The sequence below is a fragment of the Leptonychotes weddellii genome, chromosome 5 (genome assembly GCF_054177405.1).
Source record: "Leptonychotes weddellii isolate Sample4059 chromosome 5, ASM5417740v2, whole genome shotgun sequence".
NCBI classification, from domain to species: domain Eukaryota; kingdom Metazoa; phylum Chordata; class Mammalia; order Carnivora; family Phocidae; genus Leptonychotes; species Leptonychotes weddellii.
Window position 1 is genome coordinate 61390979 of NC_138373.1, and position 23381 is coordinate 61414359.

The 23381-nt window shown below is 37.5% G+C and overlaps 1 protein-coding gene across 6 annotated transcripts in view; it reads right to left on the reverse strand.

The window, feature by feature from the left end:
- The window catches only part of ARHGAP12 (Rho GTPase activating protein 12), a 117911-nt gene that overhangs the window by 93585 nt on the left and 945 nt on the right, over nucleotides 1–23381 (reverse strand). For 4 of the 6 annotated variants that reach the window (XM_031029005.2, XM_031029003.2, XM_031029004.2 and 1 more), the window contains exons 2-4: nucleotides 8590–8625; nucleotides 8353–8443; nucleotides 6163–6917 (exon numbers count right to left, since the gene is read on the reverse strand). In XM_031029005.2, coding sequence (XP_030884865.1) covers nucleotides 6163–6840 — 678 coding nt within the window. In that variant the 5' untranslated portion in view covers nucleotides 6841–6917; nucleotides 8353–8443; nucleotides 8590–8625. Of the gene's footprint in view, nucleotides 1–6162; nucleotides 6918–8352; nucleotides 8444–8589; nucleotides 8626–11338; nucleotides 11359–23381 lie in introns of those variants that run through there. The other 2 variants (XM_081820826.1, XM_081820827.1) reach the window with 2 other exon arrangements.

Genomic DNA, 23381 nt, shown 5'->3' on the forward strand with positions numbered 1-23381 from the left:
TCTGAACAGATATTTCTCCAAGGAAAATATACAAATAGTCAATGAACATATGAAACGATACTCAGCATCATTAATCATGAGGGAAATGCAAATCAAAGCCTCACTGTGATACCACTTCACACCCACTAGGATAGCTGTGATCAGAAAGTCAGATACTAACCAGTATTAACAAGGATATGGAAAAACTGGAACCCTCAAACACTGCTGCTGGGAATGTACAATGGTGTAGCCACTTTGGAAAATAGTATGACAGTTCCTCAAACAGTTAAACAAAGAGTTACCCTATCACCCAGCAATTCCCCTCCTAGGTATTTACCCAAGAGAAATAAAAACATGTATCTACCCGAAACCTTGTACACAAGGAGCTCCTGGGTGGCTCAGTTAGTTAAGCACCTGAGTCTTGATTTCAGCTCAGGTCATGATCTCGAGATTGTGTGATTGAGCCCCACGTTGCCCCTCCCCCGCGTAACACAGAGTCTGCTTGTCCCTCTCCCTTCCCTACTCCTGCTTACAGGTGCACCCTCTCTCTAAAATAAATAAATCTTAAAAAAAAAAAAAAAAAAAACTTGTACACAAGTGTTTACACCAGTATTATTCACAGTAGCAAAAAGGTGGAAACAACCAAATGCCCAACAAGTGATGGATGGATAAACAATAGATTATTCCACCATAAGAAGGAATGAAGTACTGATACATGCTACAACATAATTATAGTACCATTTGTTAGTACCATTTGTTGAAAAGGCTATCTTTCCTCCAGTAAACTGCTTTTACACTTTTATCAAAAATCAATTGGCATAGATCTATCTCTGGGTCTATTTATATGTTCCAGGGATTAGGACCTGCTATCTTTGGTGAATTATTATTTAGTCTACTATAATAACTAAAACAATTTTGAATAACAAATTGGGAGGAATCAGTCTACAAATTTTAAGACATATTATATAGCTACAGTAATTAAGACTGTGATATTAGAGGACGGACAGACACATATATGAATGAAACAGAATAATCAGATATTAGTTAAAAAAAAAACCTTAATTTAATTTCACATCTTATATAAAAGTTAAACTCAAAATGAATCACAGATTCAAATACAAAATGTAAATCTATAAACTTAGAAAAAAAAAAGAAGGAAACATTTAGAATCCTGGCCTACTGTGATGGTTAATTTTCTGTATCAACTCAGCTGGGCCAGGTGTTTGGTGGAACATTAGTCTGGATGTTTCTGCGAGGGTGTTTTTTGGATGCAATTAACATTTAAGTAGTGGACTTTGAGTAAATTAAATTGCTCCCCATAACATGGATGGGCCTCCTCAAATCAGCTGAAGGCCAGAACAGAACAAAAGGCTAATTTCCCCAAAGCAAGAATAAATTCTGCCAGCAGACAACCTTGGAATTTGAATTTCAATACTGGCTCTTCCCTGGGTTTCCAGCCTACCATCCGCTCTGCAGATCTTGGACTTTTCAATCTCCATAATCACATGAGCCAATTCCTAAAAATAAATCTGTCTCTCTATATAATGTATACGTGTGTGTATGTGTGTAGATACATACATACACCCTACTGGTGCTGTCTGTCTGGAGACCTGACTAAAACAGCTATGCTGGGGGCGCCTGGGTGGCTCAGTTGGTTAAGCGACTGCCTTCGGCTCAGGTCATGATCCTGGAGTCCCTGGATCGAGTCCCGCATCAGGCTCCCTGCTCGGCAGGGAGTCTGCTTCTCCCTCTGACCCTCCCCCGTCTCATGTGCTCTCTCTCATTCTCTCTCTCTCAAATAAATGGATAAAATCTTTAAAAAATAAATAAATAAATAAAACAGCTATGCTGTTAAGAGGACAAGACAAGGTATACATTGGGAGAAAACATTTCCAAACCATGTATCTGACAAATGACTAGTATCTAGACTACATAAAGAACTGGATAAACTCAAGAGTACAAAAACAAACAGTCCAATTACAAAATGGGCAAAAGGGGGCACCTGGGTGGCTCAGTCAGTTAAGCATCGGACTCTTGGTTTCAGCTCAAGTCATGATCTCAGGGTCATGGGATTGAGCTCTGTCTTGGGCTCTGCACTCAGCACGGCGTCTGCTTGAGATACTCTCCCTCCCCCCACCCCTCCTCTTGCTCACACTATAGTAAATAAAATATTAAAAAAAAATAGAAGAGAAAAAAATGGACAAAAGACATTTCAATGGAAAGGATCTATTGATGGCAAATGAGCATATGAAAAGATTTTCATTAGCTGTTAGGAAACGCAAATCAAAACACAAGATATTATTACAAACCATCAGAATGGCTTAAAAAAAAAAAGTGACAAATGTTGATGTGCATGCAGAGAAACTGGATCATGGACATTGCTGGTAGGAATATAAATGGTATAGCCACTCTGGAAAACAGTTTGGCAGTTTCTTCAAAAAGTTAAACATGCATCTACCATATCATTAGCAATACTCATGGGCACTTACGCCAGACAAATGAAAAGTTATGTTCACCCAAAAACTGTGCAGAAATGTATATATATAGCAGCTTTGCTTTCAAGAGCAAGAAACTGGAAACCTAGATGTTCTTCAATGGGTTAACGGTGAGATGAAGTGTGGTACATCCAGACCACAGAAGTCTAGTCAACAACAAAAACAACAAAATACACAATCAACTGGATCAATCTCCAGAGAATTATGCTGAATGGAAAAGCCAATCCCTAAAGGTATATAGCATATGATTCCATTTATATAACATTCTTGAAATGACAAAACTATGAAGATGGAAAACAAATTAGTGGTGGCCAGGGGTTAAGGAGGGAAAGGCGTGGGAGGGAAGAGGATGTGGCTATAAAAGGGCAACATAAAGGATGCTTGTGGTGACAGAAATGCTCAGTTATCTAGGGGCGCCTGGGTGGCTCAGTCGATTAAGCGTCTGCCTTCGGCTCAGGTCATGATCCCGGGGGTCCTGGGATCGAGCCCCGCATCGGGCTCCCTGCTCGGCTGGAAGCCTGCTTCTCCCTCTCCTCCCCACTCGTGCTCTCTTTCACTATCTCTGTCTCTCTCTCTCAAATAAATAAAATTTTAAAAAAATTAAAAAATAAAAAAAAAAGAAATGCTCAGTATCTAGACTGTACAAATGCCAGTATCTTGATTATGATATTACAGCATAGTTTTCTGGCAATGTAAGTCAGAAAAATGAAAATATCCTAACAGAAACATGAAGGGGGAGGGGAGTAGATACTGACTGGGAAGGACTCAAGGTTAGTACAGAGGTGTATACATAAGTGCAAATCCATCAAGTCATGCATTTAGGACTACTCCACTGGATTGTATGCAAGGCCTCAATAAAAGATTATTTTAAATTGCCATGTGTTATTAATCTTATTCACTGTGATGATGACACTATGTATAAATGTTCTCAATTGTCTGTAAATTTAACAATGAGTACCTTTAGCAGAAGCAGTTTAGATATAATGTTGGAGCCAGAAGCCCTACTAGAATAGGTTAAGGAGTGAGTAGAAAATGATGAAATGTAGAGAAGCAAATATATACAACTCTTTCCAGAAGTTGCCAGTAAAGGGAAAGGGGGATAAAGTGATACTCAGAGGGGAAGGTATTGTTGAAAAGCTTTACTAAAATGGGAAAAACATGAGCAGATTTAAATGATAAGGGAGAAAACATGGTAAATAATCAGTCTAAAGCCATATGAGCACAATGCTGCATAATCTTTAGCAAAAGGTTTGTGAAAAATGGGGGAAAGCAGATCTGAAGAGACTGCCCTTGGATAAGAGAGGCAATGCTTGCACTGTACAAGAAAAGGGAAAGGGAACTGCTGATACAGGTGTGCTTATAGATTTGATGGGGGAAATAACAATAAGTAACAACAGAAACAACGACAACAGCTCTTTGTAAGTAAGTACTGAATACTCACTATGCTAGCCAGCCCCAAGATGGCCCCCAATGATCCTCCTCTCCTGACATTCGTATCCCTATGTTGTCTCCTCCCACACAGAATACAGCTGAAATGTGTAACCAATAGGAAACGACAGTGTGTGACTTCCAAGACTCTGGCTTTTAAAAGACAATGCCTTGTTCCATCTTGGACTGCTCCTTCTGAGGGAAAGCTGGTCTACATCATTCAAGCATCATTCTTCACGAGGCACAACTAGCTCCCTGTGAGTGAGCCATCTCAGAAGCAGCTTCCCAGCCCCAGCCAAGCCTTCATAAGACTATAACCTCATGAGACCCCAAGCCTTTAAAACTACTCAATTAACCTGCTTCTGAGTTACTGAGCACAGAAACTGAGATAATGTTTACTGTTTTAAGCCACTAGACTTGGGGCGCCTGGGTGGCTCAGTCGTTGAGCATCTGCCTTTGGCTTGGGTCATGATCCCAGGGTACTGGGATCGAGCCCCGCATCGGGCTCCCTGCTCGGCGGGAAGCCTGCTTCTCCCTCCCCCACTCCCCTTGCTTGTGTTCCCTCTCTTGCTGTGTCTCTCTCTGTGAAATAAATAAAATCTTTAAAAAAAAAAAGCCACTAGACTTAAGAGTAATTTATCAAGTAGCAATAGATACATAATGCATTCATGCACAGGGCATAGCTCTAAGTATATTAGATATAGTAACCCACTCAATTCTCAACAACCCTGTGATCCCCAACTTAAAATGAAGAAACTGAGACACACAGAGGTGAAGTACTTTGCCGCAATTATGGCACAGCTGGTAAGTGGTATGGAACCAGATCCAAATCTAAAGCCAGCACTACCAACTTCTGTGCAATACATCCTCCCCAAAGCCAAAGAGTTTCCATCCCAAAGCTTTTATTTAGGCTGTGAGATAGAAGGCAAGGTTATCTGAGATAAGAGAGCAGGGAAAAACAGGTGAATGAGAGAAAATTGAAAGAAATGAAAAAGTTTTAAAACACTTGCCGTGACGAGTTAGGAAAAGGACCTGCTAGAGAGATCTAACAGGATTTCCAGTGTTAAGGGCTCCGGAGAGGTTAGGAGCCATGAAGTTCCATGCAGTGAATTTAAGATGAGCATGATGGAAGAGAAGCCAGGACTGCTAGTGTATCTAAATATAAAACGTAATCTGAAGTGTGCAGTGACAGTGATGGTTACTGGTAACAGAAAACACATCTTTCCCAGGTCCCACTAGTTCAATAAAGAGCATGAACAGAAAAATTCCAGGAAACATTACATATCCTATGTCAAAGTATCACATAAAGACTAAAAAAAACAGAAGCCTGCTAAGCCACATGATGGTAAACTGATAGTGCTACTTCATATAACTGCCTCGATCTCAAACATCAGAAGTTTCTCTAGAGAATCTTTCCTTTTCCTTATTTTCATTCAAAATGTCACAAGAAAAATTAAAAGCTACAGGAAGAACAAACTGGTTTCATTACAATCAGACCACATCTAAGAGCAGCCTCACAAATACTGACTTAACTTGATGAATAAATCTTATAAAAGAGCTTTAGGCCAAAAATTTATCAATTTTCAATTTCACTTAGACTTATCCAAATACATTCAAGTTCAATTTCCCGCATTTGCTTTTAAAATTATTCCACTTGACTTGACAAACTCGTATAAACTAATCTCAAAATAAAGTTAGGTAAGGGGAGGGCGGGGAATCAAACCGTGGACACAAAATTTTTTTCAGGCTAATGTTCCAGTCAAGCAAGTGTATATATTTAGACACTTAAGACACAAAAGTGCAAGAATGAAGGTAAAGATTTGTGAGCTCTGTATCTTTTTAAATATTCAAGGTTAATAAACCAGTTTCAAAGAACAAGTGGCTAACATTCCAGGGATATCTTTCCTCATATGCCCATTATTACCTGAAAACTTACCGGAAACCAGTCAAAATGAGTACAGTAAAAAAAAAGACTTTGTCTAGTAAAAGAAATATCATCACTGGGTAAGTTAAGTAAATCCTTCCTACCCTATGCAGGATTAAGAGAGAGAAAAAAAAAAAAGAAACCATAAGGTCAGTCTTTATGAACTCCACAAGTTATTACACTATTCTCCACCTCATTAAATCAGGATAGAACCCGTGTATTCTAAAAACAAAGCAAAACAAATAATTCCTAACTCCTACAAAGATTTTAAGTAAAATCTGTAGCATTTTTGTTATGGTGGCGTTAAGTGTTCCATCATTCTACTTTTCATCTTACCCTTATCTGTTCAGTGGAGCTGCTGCTAAGTTCATCGCCAGACTCAGAATCCTGATGTACTCTTTCCGAGCCTTCTCCTGCTGAATCACAAGACTGTTCCTGGGAGAAGCTAGTTTTCTCTACATCCAAGAACTCCGGGCCGGGAAAGTGACCAAATAAGTGCGTCCTATTCTGGCCAGAAACTTTAGGAGAATGTGAGTCACTGTTAAACTTTCCGTTATTATGGGTCAGGTCCAGGCTTAGGTTCACAGTCTGACCTGGATTATAGTTGGGTCCAAAATTCTGATTTGCATCACGAATAAGACCCGTTCCTTGAACAGATGATGACGGCTTTCCAAAACTTGAAAGCTCAGGCAACTTGTTCACATTTTCTGTTGACCTCTGAAGATGGAGACTCTGTATCATTTTCATAGAATTATTCGGTAGTCCAACTGCTTGTTTAACAGGGGGCATGAGAGCTTTGCGGGTGACCTCCTTAACATACTGGGCTGGCACATAGAACGCCTTGGAGTTCTCATCTGGTTTGACTTGCCACCAGTCATCATTGGTCTTTTTCACCAAGATGTATCGTTCCCCTTGTTTTATCACAATCTTTCTGTCCTTGGCTTCATACTCATAATCATATTCCACTTCAATATACACTTGTCCTGGAATAATCTTCCCACTTCTGTCAGCCATTTTTATTCAACAATGTTCACCTCTCAAACAGGATGGTACGCCACATTATGGCTTTACAGCTTGTTGTATTAACAGAGCTATTTTTATTTAAGTGGAGGAAAAGAATGAAGAAACCATTAACACAGCCTGGATTTTTAAGATTTATTCACAAGCATCATATTATACAGGCACTTAAAGAATATTACCTTCAAATCTCAAACCCCAGAAAGTAAGCATGTGTCTAATATCATATGTATTGTCCTATATTAAAAACACTCTAACTGTAATCTATATTTTCTAGTCATTTATGAACAAAACCAAACCAATTACTGAAATAGTAAATACCCTACCAGCCAGACAGAAAATATCCAGAAAATAAGAGGTGAGAACTTTCCTTCTTTTCATAACTACCTCAAACCTCCTTCACTTTCTTAGGCTAATAACAAATACGTATTACGCACTTACCAAGGTCCAGGCACTGAGCTAGGTTCACTGAGCTACGTTTGCTTATCTAAGACCTTCTTTGAAGGTGAAGCTGAATTTCAATAATCCTGTACCCTTTATTTTCTAAAATACTCAAGGGTATTAATGACATTAAAAAAAATTACCCAATTATACAAGTTTCCTTTCCTAACATAAACAGATAAAAAGGACAGCACTGTTATTGTTAGGCAAAGTATGCACACAAAGAAAACTCCTAGCTGTTTCCCTCTTATGTCTACCTCAGGAGGGCCACAATTCTTGTCAGACTGAATCCCACAAATGCAAATAAATAACCAGTCTTTTTATCTGTATATGTTAAAAATTCTCACCCCCTCTGCTAAAGTCTGTTATAGAAATAGCTCTAAACTGGCTTGAGAAATCTAGGGATTCATTTTTGTTTCTCTACCAATTCCAAAACAGTTTAGTACTTCAGAGAACACAGTACTCAAGCTTCAAAGTGATCACAGCCTCTCGATATTGCTATAACTCAAGTCAAGCCCCAACCATGAATGTGTTGTGCTGAACTGTGTTTCCCAAAAAAGGATGTTTAAGTCCTAACCTCAGGACCTGTGAATGTGACCTCATTTGGAAATAGGATCTTTGCAGATATAATCAATTTAAGTGAGGTCATACGTGATTAGAGTGAGACCAAAATCCAATGACTGGTGTTTTTATAAAAAGAGGGGGATTGGAGGCAGGGAGAGGAGACACAGAGAGGGAAGAAGGCTACATGAAGGCAGAGGCAGAAACTGGAGTGAAGCAGCTGTAAGCAAGGAAGCCCAAGGACTGCCAGCAGCTACAAGCTAGGAAGAGGCCTTCATAGAGGGAGCACAGCTCTGCCAATGCCTTTATTTTGGATATCTAGCCTCCAGAACTGGGAGAGAATAAGTTCCTATTGCTTTAAGCCACCCAGTGTGTGGCAGTTTGCTACAGCAGCCCTAGGAAACTAATATTCAGCCCAAAGCTCAAGGGTCCCCAGGCAAACCTAAACAATTCTGAATACTGAGATGTACCAGAAACGTGTAAATCCAAGGTCCCATGACAACCTACCAATCTTCTTCAGCATCCAGCTGCTGGGCATCATGTTACTGGGTGCTATATGTGCAGTTAACAATCATTCTCCTGAAGACAATTTTCTTCTCTGTAACAGACAAAGCCCATTAAGCCCAGGTGATAAATAAATCAGTGATTCAATTTTAGTAACAGAAATTTACTTTCTAGACAAACTACGTGGATAACAAATTTAATATAGTAATGTTTCAAAAAAAAAGAAAAGAAAAAACTTACCTTAAAAGAAATAAATATCCAGTATTACATTTAAACCTGTAAGAAAAAAAATGAAGTTCATTAACGTTAAGCAGGATTGCTCTAAGAAGGCTAATAATATAACGTTGCTCATGTTTTAGAAGAGCTGTAATGGGTTGCTCACATTTTTATAACAGCTACGTTACATATCACAATTGTGTTGAGTGCCACCCTCCAAAGTGTACAAAAACAAGGTAGGCTTCCACACTGTCCCTTCCTACTTCACTTCCACCACATAATTTCAACTTTTCTGCCCTTTATTTTTTATTCTAACAAATATTTTTTTTAATTTCTAATAATACGAGAAAAAACTTTTGTAAAATTGTTAAAATGACAGAACGGGTTTTCAAGTTTATGGTACGGAGCAGACAGAGAGAATGAAAACAAAGACTAAAAGCTACTGGGAGTCCTAACATACTTCCCCACAGACTACTTACTAACTATAAATAGAAGAATATACCTTTATATAAGAGAAATCCAGCAGTCATGAGCTTAGCCAAGTGATCAAACTTAATTACACCAACAGTGGGACAACCTTAGTAATAAATGCCTAATATGATGTACACAATGTTACCTAAGTTGTATTCTTGTCAAAAACATGTTAAATCTAAGCTAATTATTAGAAAACAATTAATTCCAAAGTGTAAGACATCCTATTAGATAACAGACCTGAACTCTTCAAAAAATTCAATTTTATAAAAAATTAAAAAGGGAGGAAGATTCTTCTACATTAAAGGAGACTACTGAAACACAGAAACCAAATCCACTTAGCATTCTAATAGGTACCTAAAACTTACCATATCCAAAATCTACTTCCCATCTCTATCCCACCCGAGCCCTGCCAAGTCTGCATGGTCTCTCCCATAGCGGTAAATAGAGATTCTAACCTTCCAAACGTTCAGCCTTTACTTTCATTTCGAGGACATTAGTCACTATGTGCTTTAATCCTTTTACCTACATAAAAGTTTTTCACTACAACTTTTCAAAACCCCACACTGAAGCACTTATCCTCAGGTGATCTTTTTTTCTTTTTCTTTCCAGGAAATAATAAAATAACTTAAGCAACATCTCTGAGTTCAGATGTACTATAACTAGTCAGATATTTAGCCACAGGAATGGAGAAAAGGAAAGTATGAAGAGTAACAAAAAAAAAACTGGACGTCACGCTAGTAGCAGGGAGGCTGGGCAGTGGGGAGCAACAACAGGTTAAAAGCCAGTCCGAGTTCAGCCCCTTTCACTGCCAGGCTTTGACTATACCTTGCCCAGTGACCACGAAGATAAGTACGAAGGAGGAGTTAGGGAGAAAGAGAAGTCAATTCACCACATTCAACATGAGACATGCAATCTAAGCTTTAAAGAAAATGAGATTGGAAGGACAAGGAAGATGGAGAAGTAGTCAAAAACTTCTATACATAAAAGGTAGTTGGATATCAAGGCAAGCAACATGAACAAGAGTAGACACAATGGGATAAGAATAGGAGAACTGGAGCCGAGATCGTTTTCTAGTTATAATACTGGGGTGGTGAGATGGGGAATGAAACTGGGAAGCTCCTAAGAGAGACTAATAAAATTATAAACTTCTAGGAAGTCACATGGCAGGAATTATGTATCACAACCCAAGGTCTGGGAAAAGTTACATAAAATAAAAAAGAAAAAAGCCTTATTATAAACTCTGGATTCAAAGAAAATTAGAATAATTGTGGGGTAGCTCTAAAAACTCAGAACTAAGTGAAAATTATCTGCAAATGTGTAAGTTATGTTCCCTAATTTTATTTAAAAACAGAAGTTATATTAAAAAAACAATTACCTTTTTAATTTTTCATTTGCTTGTTTCTTTCTCTGTTTTCTAAACTTGTGAATTCTTCTCTTTGGATAAGGTTAACACCGTTTATCCAGCTATCTTATCCTCTCAAGTATTTTGGTTAGAATCTTACTCATCCAACTATAAACTTTCTGAAGGCAACTCTCCTCCAGCTGAAATACATTCTGTACTCATCACCACACTCCTCCATCCATATTCATCACGAGTACACTTACAACTAATTACCCAACCACCAATACATATAAAGTTTTTGCATATCTACTGCCCAGTACCAACCATTGCTTTACTTGGCAGTTTCAAAAATACCCACATAGGCTTTCCATGCCTCTTACCAGTCTTCTTCCTCATGTTTCAACAAGAACAGATATACACACAGATACACACACAGTTGCTTACATCTTTTACTTCTCTTCCCCCACGTCAGATTCAGAACTTCCTATGAGGCTATTTTAAAATTTAATAGCCTTCTCCTTTGTCATTTTTTCTCATTTTCTTTCCTACCAAAAATGACACACCTCAGCACTTGTTATCTCCCTCCCCTAGGACATCTGTTTTAATCAAGTACATCTCTCAGCATGATATCTTTACTAAGTATATCAAAAAAGTAAACAAGTAAACACAATCTTAAGAGACATATAGTAAATGCATCCGTAATTAATAAGTCTACAATTTTTTTGGAATGAGTCTACACGTTAAGCTTAATACACAGATATACAACCAATTTAGCAATTCTAGTGCCATGAGCAACAAAATATTAATATAGCCTCACACACATACTTACTAACCAACTTAAAAATACAATTTAAGCCATTATTCTTGACGTGAAGTTCCCCAAGAAGTTTTAAAAGTACTTGCTTAAAATGAAGAATCCCTAAACAGGCCTTTACTAAAGAAATCAATTAGGGGCACCTGGGTGGCTCAGTCGTTAAGCATCTGCCTTCGGCTCAGGTCATGATCCTGGGGTCCTGGGATCGAGCCCCGCATCGAGCCCTGCATCGGGCTTCCTGCTCAGCGGGAAGCCTGCTTCTCCCTCTCCCACTCCCCCAGCTTGTGTTCCCTCTCTCACTGTATCTCTCTCTGTCAAATAAATAAAATAAATCAATTAAACTTAATGAGGACAACAAATAGTTAAGAACAATTCCAGTATTAAGTTTCAGAATAAGAAATTATACCAAATAATTTTGTAAACTGTATACTTGTACAACAAAAAATCATAAGCCCCTAGTGAGCACTTATTTTTCATAATGCATGATCCTTATTTTCCAAGAATAAAAAAGTATAGAATATAAGACATTTCTTTAAATCTAAAGAAGGGAAGGAAAATACAGTGATTGATATTATCAGCGATTCTAGCCATAAAGAAATAGCAAAATGGGGACAACAGAGGGATAACAGGAAATAACTGGGTAACTGGAAAGCAGGAGAGAACATAGTCAAACATAAATTAGTAAAGGAAATTCAAAACCAAGATTTAAATCTGAAACAAAAATGAGGAAACAACAAAAGAAGCATTTGGGGAAGCAAGCATATTTTACTAAAAATGACATTTGCGTGGGGTATTTTAGGGCAATTCGTGCCATGAAGTCTTAGTCAGAAATAAGGGTGGACATAATGACTTTTTCTTGGATTGTTACAAGAATGGAGAAAATATTCCAATTTAAAAGAAAAGAAATATGACCTTGGGTTTGACAAGGAGTTTTAAGGTATACCACCAAATACCCAACCCATAAAAAAAATTAGGACTTTATTAAAATTAAAAACTTCTGCTTGGTGGAAGACACTGCTAAGAGAATAAAAATGTCAACCACACACAAAAAGAAAGTATTTTCAAAGCACATATCTGATTAAGGACTTGTATACCAAATATACAAAGAACTCTTAAAAGTCAACAAAAAGAACCCAGTATGGAATGGGTTCTGAATGGAATGGAAATGGGAAAAGGATCTGAAAAAGATACCATGAAAGAAAACATACAGATGGCAAATAAGCACATGAAAAGGTGCTCAACATTATGTCATTAGGAAATTACAAATTAAAACAAGACACACAGCACATACCTATTATAATGGCTACAATCCAAAAAACTGACAACACCAAGTGCAAGTGAGGATGTAGAGCAACAGAACTTTCATTCATTGCCGGTAGGAATGCAAAATGGTTCAGCCACTTTGAAGACAACTGAGCAATTTCTTACAAAGCTAAACATGGTCTTGCCGTCCGATCTAGCGATCACACTCCAAGGTATTTACCCAAATAAGTTGAAAACTTATGTCCACAAAAGGCCCTGCATGCAAATGTTTACAGCAGTTTTATTTATAACTGCCAAAAACTGGAAGTAACCAAAATGTCCTTCAATAGGAGAAATGATAAACTGTGAGACATCCACACAATGGAATATTATTCAGCAATAAAAATAAGGCATCAAGCTAAGGGACAAGACACAAATTAATCTTAGATGTATTTTGCAAAGTGAAAGAGGCCAGTCTGAAAATGCTATATACTGAATGACTTTAAGCGTATCACATTCTGGAGAAGTCAAAACCATAGAAACAGTGGTTGCCAGGAATGGGAGGACAGGAGGGAGGGTTCCAGAGGTGAAGCACAGGAGATTCTCTTAGGTCAATAAAACTATTTTGTATGATCCTGTAATGGTGGATATATGACATTGCACACTTGTCAAAACCCATTAATCTTTACAACACAAATCATGAGCTTTCATGTACCCAAATTTTAAAAAATCATTCAGGAGGTCGGGGGAATCACAGGATTTCCCAAGAGAGCAGATAAGACAAGACAGTCTAACAATATGACAAATATATGGAACAACCTCTGAAGGAGGATGCTTCTTGGAAATCTTGGAGATAAGTGAGGTCTATAAGAATATAGGCAAAGAAACTATACATAAGTACTATATTCTAAGCTGATAAAAACATTTCTCATGGGGGTACAAGTCAAAAATTCTGATACTGCCATATATGTATACTAGAATTAAATAATTAATTAAATGGAATGTGGATGATGGGAGCCAGGTTTCTCAATGACTGAGTGGGAATTTATAATCCTGCAGAAAAGATTAGAGTGATCCATGGATTAGATTTGGAGACATCAATATGAACTCATTTTTAGCTTACTACAGATAAAATTACATAAAGGTGATTTCATACAGAAATATTACAGATATACATCTATATATTGCTTAGTATACACATGCATATTTCCCTGTCAGTAAAAATGACAGCCTAGCATCAACAAGTATACCTAGCACCCAGATATGGTTTCTAATACCATTCTCCAAATAAAGGAATCAAGGCTCTTTGGAGAAATGGCTGATCCAAGGACTGAGGCAGAAAATACACAAGATGAGCCCAGAGCATCTTATAGTGCCATACTGACCTTTCCCCCTCTGGATTTTAAGGACTAGATTTAAATCCAAATTAAAAGTGATATCGTGCATATTTTATATTCATATTAAAATATCTTACATTATGCTGACATGTTTGAATAATTTAAATAAACTCATGTTTCTTTAGTTACTTTTACACACTGCGTTTATGGAGAATCCGTGCCTGTTTTTCTCATCAAAACATGAGTTACAATTATTTAAGGGGTAGTAGGATTCTTTACTATCAGTGGAAAGTAAATACTGATCCAGCTGATATATGACAGCAGAAAGTGAGGAGCCTACTGTATTAAAAAATTCGCACACTCAGTACTTTAGTAAAGCACCCTGATCAAGCCCTTTCAGACCAAAAGGATTAAAGATTAAACTGGAATTTAATCCCTTCAGGTCCATTTGCTCACACTAAGAGTTTTAATGTGATGGTGTAGGATACCAGGAAGATAGCCTATAAGGTAAAAACAAAAGACAAAAAACAAAAACAAAAAAACCCTCAGAACTAGTAAAAAGTCTAAGAAATAAAAACTTTTTCTTGAGCCAGTAAGTTAACTTCCTTCTCCTTCAGATTCTCCTATTTCATAAGCTACCTACATTGATAATGGCTCCATGTTAACCTTTAAAACCACTCTTCTTTGATGATCAATTCTGCTTCCATATTTTTCAGTTTTTTTCTCTTCTAAATGCACTCCAATCAATGGATTCTTCTTCTGTACCCTCAACACCTGAGCCCCATTTTTTAAATTTCTTACTAAGAACTTTCTAAAATGATCATTTTTAATTTAAAAAAAAACCAAAGAGGGGCACCTGTGTGGCTTAGTCAGTTAAGAGTTAAGCATCTGCCTCCAGTTCTGCTCATGATTGGGATTGAGCCCCACATGGGGCTCCCTGCTCAACGGGGAGCCTGCTTCTCCCTCTGCCCCCTGCTCCCCTTGCTTGTGCTCTCTCTCTCCCTACCGAATAAATAAAATCTTTAGAAAAAAACAAAACAAAAGAAAGAAAGAAATTAACTTTTTTTACAGTTCACAAAAATTTGATCTTGCCTCTGTGGCATTTTCACCTGCCCACCTTATAGTAAGAACACCTTGATTTTCCTTTGGGGAAGCACCCATGTTCACGGTCTCAGTTCATACCATCATACAAGTTGTCATATATTAATCAGAAAATCACAACCTTGGTTGTTATAAAACTTAATAGGATTTCTAATCCTCTAATAATTTACTCTAGAAGAAAAACTTCGTTCTCTTCACAGCCCATTCAGATATTCCTCCAAAACTATATACATTACCCTCTTAAAGAAAATCTTTGAAATAACTATTTATATTCAACTACTTTCAAATGTTTACCAAATCCTGTGCTTTAAAAAAAGATATAATCTGGGGTGCCTGGGTGGCTCAGTCGTTAAGCGTCTGCCTTCATCTCAGGTCATGATCCCAGGGTCCTGCGATGGAGCCCTGCATCGGGTTCCCTGCTCAGCGGGAAGCCTGCTTCTCCCTCTCCCACTCCTTCTGCTTGTGTTCCCTCTCTTGCTGTGTCTCTGTCAAATAAATAAAATTTTAACAAATAATAAAAATATAAAAAGACAATCTACAAAACAAAGGCAAATACAAGTGTAGTGATTATTAACATCTGGCTATTGCAAAGTTCTAGTCAGACATCAGTAACTTCAAAAAAATAAAAAATATATATTTTTTTTAATGCTTAAATGATGCCAATCTACTCCAAATTAACATTGTGATAGGAGTCACTATAGGCAAAGGACTTGAACAGATATTTTTCCAAAGATGAAACACAAATGGCCAATAAGCACAGGGAAAGATGCTCAACATCACTATCATTAGGGAAATGCAAATCAAAACTACAATGATACCACTTCATACCAATCAGGATGGCTACTGTAAAGAACAAACAAAAAACAACAACAACAACAACAAAAACCCTAAATAAGTGTTGGTGAGGATGTGGAGAAATTGCCATTCTTGTTCACTGCTGGTAGGAATGCAAAATGGTGCAGCCACCAGGGTAAACAATACAGTGGTTTTTCAAAATACCCAGCAATTCCACTTCTGGGTACACATCCAAAACACCGCAAAGCAGGGACTTGAAAAGATTTATGTACATCCATGTTAACAGCAGTACTAATCACAATAGCCAAAAGATGGGAGCAAACCAAATATCCATAAATAGATAAATGCCTAAACAAAATGTGGTATATACATACAATACTATTGTGTATATATTACCACAATAGTCACTGCAGACTACAATTTAAATCACTTTATACCTGTCTACTCAAAAACCACAAAAGTCACTAAAATCCTCACATAGCTTTTACAGATCCTCTTTCAAAGTAAATTTTAAAAGGCAAACATTCAAACTTTTAGAAAACTGAAAAGTAGCATTTATGTAGCACACAAATGATGAACTACTACTACTACTACAAGGCCTCAGAGCTTTCGTCCTCTACTGGAAAAGAAAACACAACATGATTCTTAATTTTTATTCAAATTTATTTTACAAAACACTGAAAATCCAATAATGCAAGTTAAATCAAAAAGAGATTATCACATACCTACCACAATAAAGTTATTTTTACAAAACAAAGACAATACAAAGTGCTGATACCAACAACTGGAACACTCATACAGAGCTTATGGAAATGCTAAAAACAGGACAGCCAGTTTAGCAGTCTCCTATAAACATACATTTTCTGGGGCACCTGGGTGGCTCAGTTGGTTAAGCGACTGCCTTCGGCTCAGGTCATGATCCTGGAGTCCCTGGATCGAGTCCCGCATCGGGCTCCCTGCTCAGCGGGGAGTCTGCTTCTCCCTCTGACCCTCCCCCCTCTCATGTGCTCTCTCTCATTCTCTCTCTCAAATAAATAAAATCTTTAAAAAAATAAAAATAAAAAATAAAAAACATACATTTTCTGCACACTGTATTCTGGGCCATGAGACAAATCTCAATAAACTTAAAAGGACTGAAATCATACCAAGGTATACTCTCTAACAACTGAATTTAAGTTATAAATTAACAAAACATAGCTTAAAACCCACAAATTTGTTGGAATCTAAACAACATACTTCTAAGTAATTCAGAAGAGAAAAAAATCAAACAGGAAATCTGAACTGAAATGTAAATGAAAACAAGACATCTCAAAATTTATGGGATGCAGCTAAAGTAGTGCTCAGAGAAAACTCATATCACTAAATGCCCATATTAGAAAAGGTCTCAAATCAATCATGTACACTTCCACTCTAAGAAACTAGATGAAGAGCAAATTAAACCCCAAATAAGCAGAAGAAAGAACATGAGAAAGAGCAGAGCAAAAGTCAATTAAAAAAAAAAAAACAGAAAAAATGTTAGATGAAATCAGAAGCTGGTTCTTAAAGAAGATCAGTAATACTGATAACACTCTAGTCAAACTGATCCAGAATAAAATGGGAAAAAAAAACACAAATTACCAATATCAGGAATGAGACAGGGGACACAACTACAGATCTAAAGACATCAAAAGGAAGATAATATTATGAACAACTTTAAGCCTGTAAATCCAACAACTTAGATGACCAGACAAATTTCCTGAAAGACAAATGACCAGAACTTCAGAAGAAACAGATAACCTAAATAGCCCTATACCTACTAAATAAATCGATCGGTCTTTAAAAATCTTTTAAGATCTTCCCAAGGGGCACCTGGGTGGCTCAGTTGGTTAGGCATCTGCCTTCGGCTCAGGTCATGGTCCCTGGGTCCTGGGATCAAGCCTTGCGTGAAAGTCGGTCTCCCTGCTCCCTCTCCCTCTGCTGTGGGCTCTTGAGCATGCACTCTCTCTCATGTCCTCTAATAAACAAAATCTTTAAAAATAAATAATAAATAAATAACCTTCCCACAAAGTCCTGGCCCAGATGGCTTCAGTAGAGAATTTTACCAAAAATATAAGGAAGATAATACCAATTCTACACAAAGCTTTTGAAGCAAACTGAAACAGAGGAAAAACATCCCAATTCATTCTATCAGGTCAGCATTATCCTCATACCAAAACCAGACAAAGACGTTATAAGAAAAACTAAAGACCTACATCCCTCATGAATATAAACACAAACTTATCTTCAACAAAGGACTCACATATAAATATACAGAGAACTGTACAAGTCAATAAGACAACCCAATAAAAAATGGGCAAAAGATATAAACACTTATCCAAAGATCTATAGATGGTAAATAAGCCCATGCCCAACATCTTTAGTTATTAGGGAAATGCAAATTAAAGCCATAAAGAAATAATACTACACATCCACTAGAATGACTAATATTCATACACCAGTGTTTTCTAGAATGTGGAGCAATTAAAACTCTCACACACTGCTGGTGGACATGTAAAATGGTAAGACTACTTTGGAAAAAGTTTGGCAGGTTCTTAAAATTTTAAATATACATCTACCATAGGACCCAGGGAAGCTACCCCTAGGTATTTACCCAAGAGAAATGAAAGCATGTATCCACACAAAGACCTGTAGGTGAATGTTCACAGCAGCTTTATTTCTAATAGCCCCAAATTGAATACAATCCAAATGACCATCAAGAGGTGAATGGATAAACTAATTATCATATATCCACACAATAGGCTATCACTCAGCAACAAAAAGGAATTAACTACTAATACACACAACAAACTGGATAAATCTCACAATAATTTTGCTGAGTGGAAAAAAAAAATCCAGACAAGAAAGTGCATACTATATGGTTCCATCTACATACAATTCTAGAAAATGCAAACAAATCTATAGTGCCAGAAAGCAAATCAATATTGACCAGAAAACAAGGTAATGAATTACCCTTGGGCTCAAGGAAACTTGGGGGGTGAGGGGGGAAGTTAGATACATTCCTTATAATGGTGATGGTTTCACAGGTATATACATATATATCAAAGGTCATCAAATTACACATTTAAAATATATGCAGATTATACAGCAGTTATACCTCAGTAATACTGTTTTTTAAAAAACCCTAATGAGGGGCGCCTGGGTGGCTCAGATGGTTAAGTGTCTGCCTTCAGCTCAGGTCATGATCCCAGCGTCCTGGGATCGAGCCCCGCATCGGGCTCCCTGCTCAGCGGGGAGTCTGCTTCTCCCTCTCCCTCTGCCTCTCTCCCTGCTCATGCTCTCTCTCTCTGTATCTCTGTGTCTCAAATGAATAAATAAAATCTTAAAAAAAAAAACAAACCCTAATGATGTAAATTCAAAGCACCAACTATCACTCCCCACACACACATTAGAATGGCTTTAAGTAAATATGTAAAGGATATTTCATATAGTAAGGATACCAGCAACTGGAATTCTCGTTCACTGCTGGTGGGAATGCAGAATGGTAAAGCCATTTTGGAAAACATTTTGCCAGTTTCTTATAAAGTTATTAAGCATGCATTTACCATATGATCTAGCCATTGCTTTTCAATACCTCTAGGTATTTACCCAAGAAAAATGAAAGCATAAGTCCACGCAAAAGCCTTATATGACCATTCATAACAGCTTTATTCTTAAGTGCCAGAAACTGGAAACAACTCAAAGGCCTATCAACTAATGAATGCCTAAACGAATTGTACATCCATCTGTAAAACAGTAAAGAATATAAACCTTAAGAGATCCTGGGAAAGGGTTGGAGGGGGAGCAGAAGGGGATGGACAAAATGGGTGAAAGAGACTTGGAGATACAAACTTCCAGTTATGGAATGAATAGGTCATGGGAATAAAAGACACAGCATAAGGAATATAGTCAATAATATTGCAATAGTGTTGTATGGTGACAGATGGTAGCTACACTTGTGGGGAGCACAGCATAAGGAATAGAGAATGTTGAAATGCTGTTGTACACCTGAAACTAATGTAACTGTCAATTATACTAAAAAAAAATTTTTAAGAGATCCTTGTGAGAATGGATAGAGAAAATGTGAAAAAGTACTTAGTAAACTATAAAGCACGACACAGAGCGTCACATTAATCACTGCTTACTAAAGGAAGTAAAGTGGTGATAGGAAGGTACCCACAAATCATACCATATGAGCCTTCTATATCTGGCTTATTTCACTTAGAACACTTTTGAGATTCATCCATGTTGTTGTATGTACCTGTAGTTCACTCCTTTCCATTGTCGAGTGTTACTGTATATTAGTGTACACATATTCTAACTCAATAAAACTGATTTTTTTAACAAACCAGTAATATATAGCAAAATACTGGTAATTTTCAGCAAACTTTTAAAGATACCACTCTAACTGCAAAATGTATTCTAAATTCTTCTGTGGCAAGAGAGCACAGAACTCAGGGTTAGAGGCCTGTTACAGTATTACAATTTGCCATTTTTTGCTGCTCAGACTCTGAGCACCTTAACTTACCTGTAAAACAATACAAATCTCAAAAGATTCTTGTGAGAATGGAAAAGAGAAAAAGTATTCTGTAAACTATAAGGATGATACAAAGTATCCACGCTAATCACTGCTTACTCAAAAAAAAGCAAGAGTTTCGGAGGCGCCTGGGTGGCGAAGTCAGTTAGGGTCCAACTCTTGGTTTCAGCTCGGGTCATGATTTCAGGGCTGTAAGATCAAGCCCCGTGATGGGCTCCACACTCAGTGCAGAGTCTGCTTCAGACTCTCTCTCTCTCCCTCTGCCCCTCCCTGGTGCATGCGTGCTTGCTCTCTCTCCTTCTCCTTCTAAAATAAATAAATAAATCTTAAAAAAAAAGTTGTGACTAGAAAAATACTGACAAATTAACTGATGGCTTATAAAATCAGTCCCTCCTCAAACGCACCTGCCTCTGCCTCTTCCTAGCTATGTGATCTAAGACAAGTCACTTAACCTGAGCCTCGTTTTCTTCCATTTGTGAAAATGGAGCTTATTAACAGTAGATATCACATACTGAAATGAGTAAATACATGTAAAGCACTTGGTATAATGCTTTACAGATTTTAGCTCTTCTAACAAAATACTATTATTTTTACCTTACCAAACCTAAACCTAGCAGCCATCCTACCCATCCAAGGTGCAACAGTGTAGGTCATATCAGTGATCTAGAGCAGGGCTTCTCAAACTTTTAGTGAGCAGAATCACCTGGAGAGCTTCTCTAAAAAAACAAAACTTTTTTAGATGATTTAAAGAATTACTGCAAAGATAGCACAGAGAGTTCCCATAGATCCTATATACAGTTTCTCCTACCATTAACATCTTATGTTAGTATGGTACATTTGTTATATTCCGTGAACGAATACTGATACATAGTAACAGCCATGCTCTATTCAGACTTCCTTAGTTTTCCCCTAATGGACTTCTTCTGTTCTAGAATCCCATCCAGAATACCACATATACATTTTGTAGTCATATCCTGCAGTTTTTAAAACACAAGTTACTGAAACCCAAACATTCCTAATGAGAGTAGTATGAGGTGGGGCCCCAAAATTTGCATTTCTAACAAGTTCCCAAAGGATGCTGATGGGGCCAATCTAAAAATACATGGAAAACAGCTCTGGTCTAGATTCTAGCCTCCAGAAGTGATGTTCAACACAGTGGCCACTAGCCAAATGTGGCTACTGAGCATTTTAAGTGTGGCTAATCTAAACTGAGATGCCCTGTATATGTAAAATACACTGAAGATTTGAAGACTTAGTCTGAATAAAAGAATCATGTTGATTACATGATGAGATGATAAAAAAAATTTATTTTACTTGGGTTTTTTCCCCCCATTTTTACTTTTTACCATGTGAGTCCTAAAAAGCTTTAAAATTACACAGGTGAGGGGCACCTGGCTGGCTCAGTCGGAGGAGCATGCAACTCTTGATCTCTGGGTCGAGTTTGAGACCCATGTTGGGCAGAGAGATTACTTAAATAAAAATAAAAATAAAATAAGGTGACATAGGTGACTGGCATGGAACTGCTACTGGATGGCAGTAGTTTGTGGTCTGGGCAGTAGAGCAGCAAGGGTGTCACCTGGGGGCTTCTTAGAAGTTCAGGTGATTCCCATGCACATTAAAGTTTGAGAAGCACTAATTATCAACAGGGGAGGGATACTTAGACACGTCAGCATTTGGCAGTTTGGTTCAAATAAAAATCTAATCAACTGCAAACTGAAACTGCAAGATATGTTAGGTCAATAAAAGTAATAGGGAAATGGCTGAATCACAGCAAAGCCATCCACAACTGAGGATGTGGCATAATCAGACCACTTAACAGTTGAAAAGAAAAACCACATAGATAGTGGCCCAATGGGTTCCTCAAAAGAGGGTAATTTGAAAAGCATGATTTGAAATACAATGATGCTATGTGATACCACCATACTTTTTCATGTCTGATTCATTCCACAAAACAGTGCATATTTGCAATTAAAACTAAAAATGTTAAATATAAAATAAAGGTTTACTTTCTCTTTTCTCTCCCACTACTAGAAAACTGTAATGTCCATTTTGGGCAGATTCACCTTAAGTTACCTTTTCTTAGTACCAATTTTCTCAGGTAAGCAAAATACTGGTTGTGCCACATAAGGATTTTACACATCACTATATTCACTGTTTTATTTCAGTCAATTTAAAATTTTTTATTACCCTATTATTCTCAGGAATGTCAACTGCAGAACTTCAAGTACATAAATTTGTAAAGCCCATGGTCTATCCATCTATTTTTAAAAGCACCAGAGACTTTCTAATTAAGGAAATGAAAAACAAATGATGAACTACAAATAATAAGCTGTTTTTCTATAGCATTTATAGTACAAGTTTTCACTTGTGCCTCACAACTGGCATAGTAAGTAAAAAAAACACTTAAAGATACATATTGACTATATATGGATAACTAATCTTTACGAATAGCATATTAAGAATCAATGAGTTAGCAAACTTTTCCAACTTTTATGGCTGATAAAGTACAAAGAGAAATCTATCAACAAATACTGGGCATACACATACACACATATAATCTGTTTCATTACAGTTAATTTTTTTCCCCAAGAAGAAACACTTCCAGAGCTACACGCAACCATGGGTCACACATAAGCGTCCAGATTGTCTGGCTCTTCAGGGTGCATGGCTCAAGGTTGTCTTCAGATCCTGCTTTTAGGCACTGCTCTGGGCTCTCAAATCCCTATTCTGAAACGTTTTCAAGGCATTTCAAAACAAAGGAAAAGAGAAAATTACTAACACCAGCAGCCGGAATGTCTACTCAGAGAAGAAAAGGTACAGAAAGATGACCCATTCTGTAATACACCTTCCTATAGATCAGGTAAGGAACACTGGATCTAGGATCTAGGAACACAGTCTAGGCCACCGTTTCCCAAGTTTTCAGTACAAAACAGGCGTGGCTAGGGGCTAGATACTTTTTAACAACCTTCCACTCCAACACAGTCTTCTGAGGTCTCACCTTCGGAAGTGTGGCAGAATCTGAACCAGAAGCCGAGAGACTCCACTTGATGCGCCTTCCTCCACATTTCCTTCCCTTTGGAATATGTGCATAAATATTCGATAAAAGCTGCTCTCGTGTGTCATAATTAACCATAAAGCAATTCGAGTATTAGCTGCCTT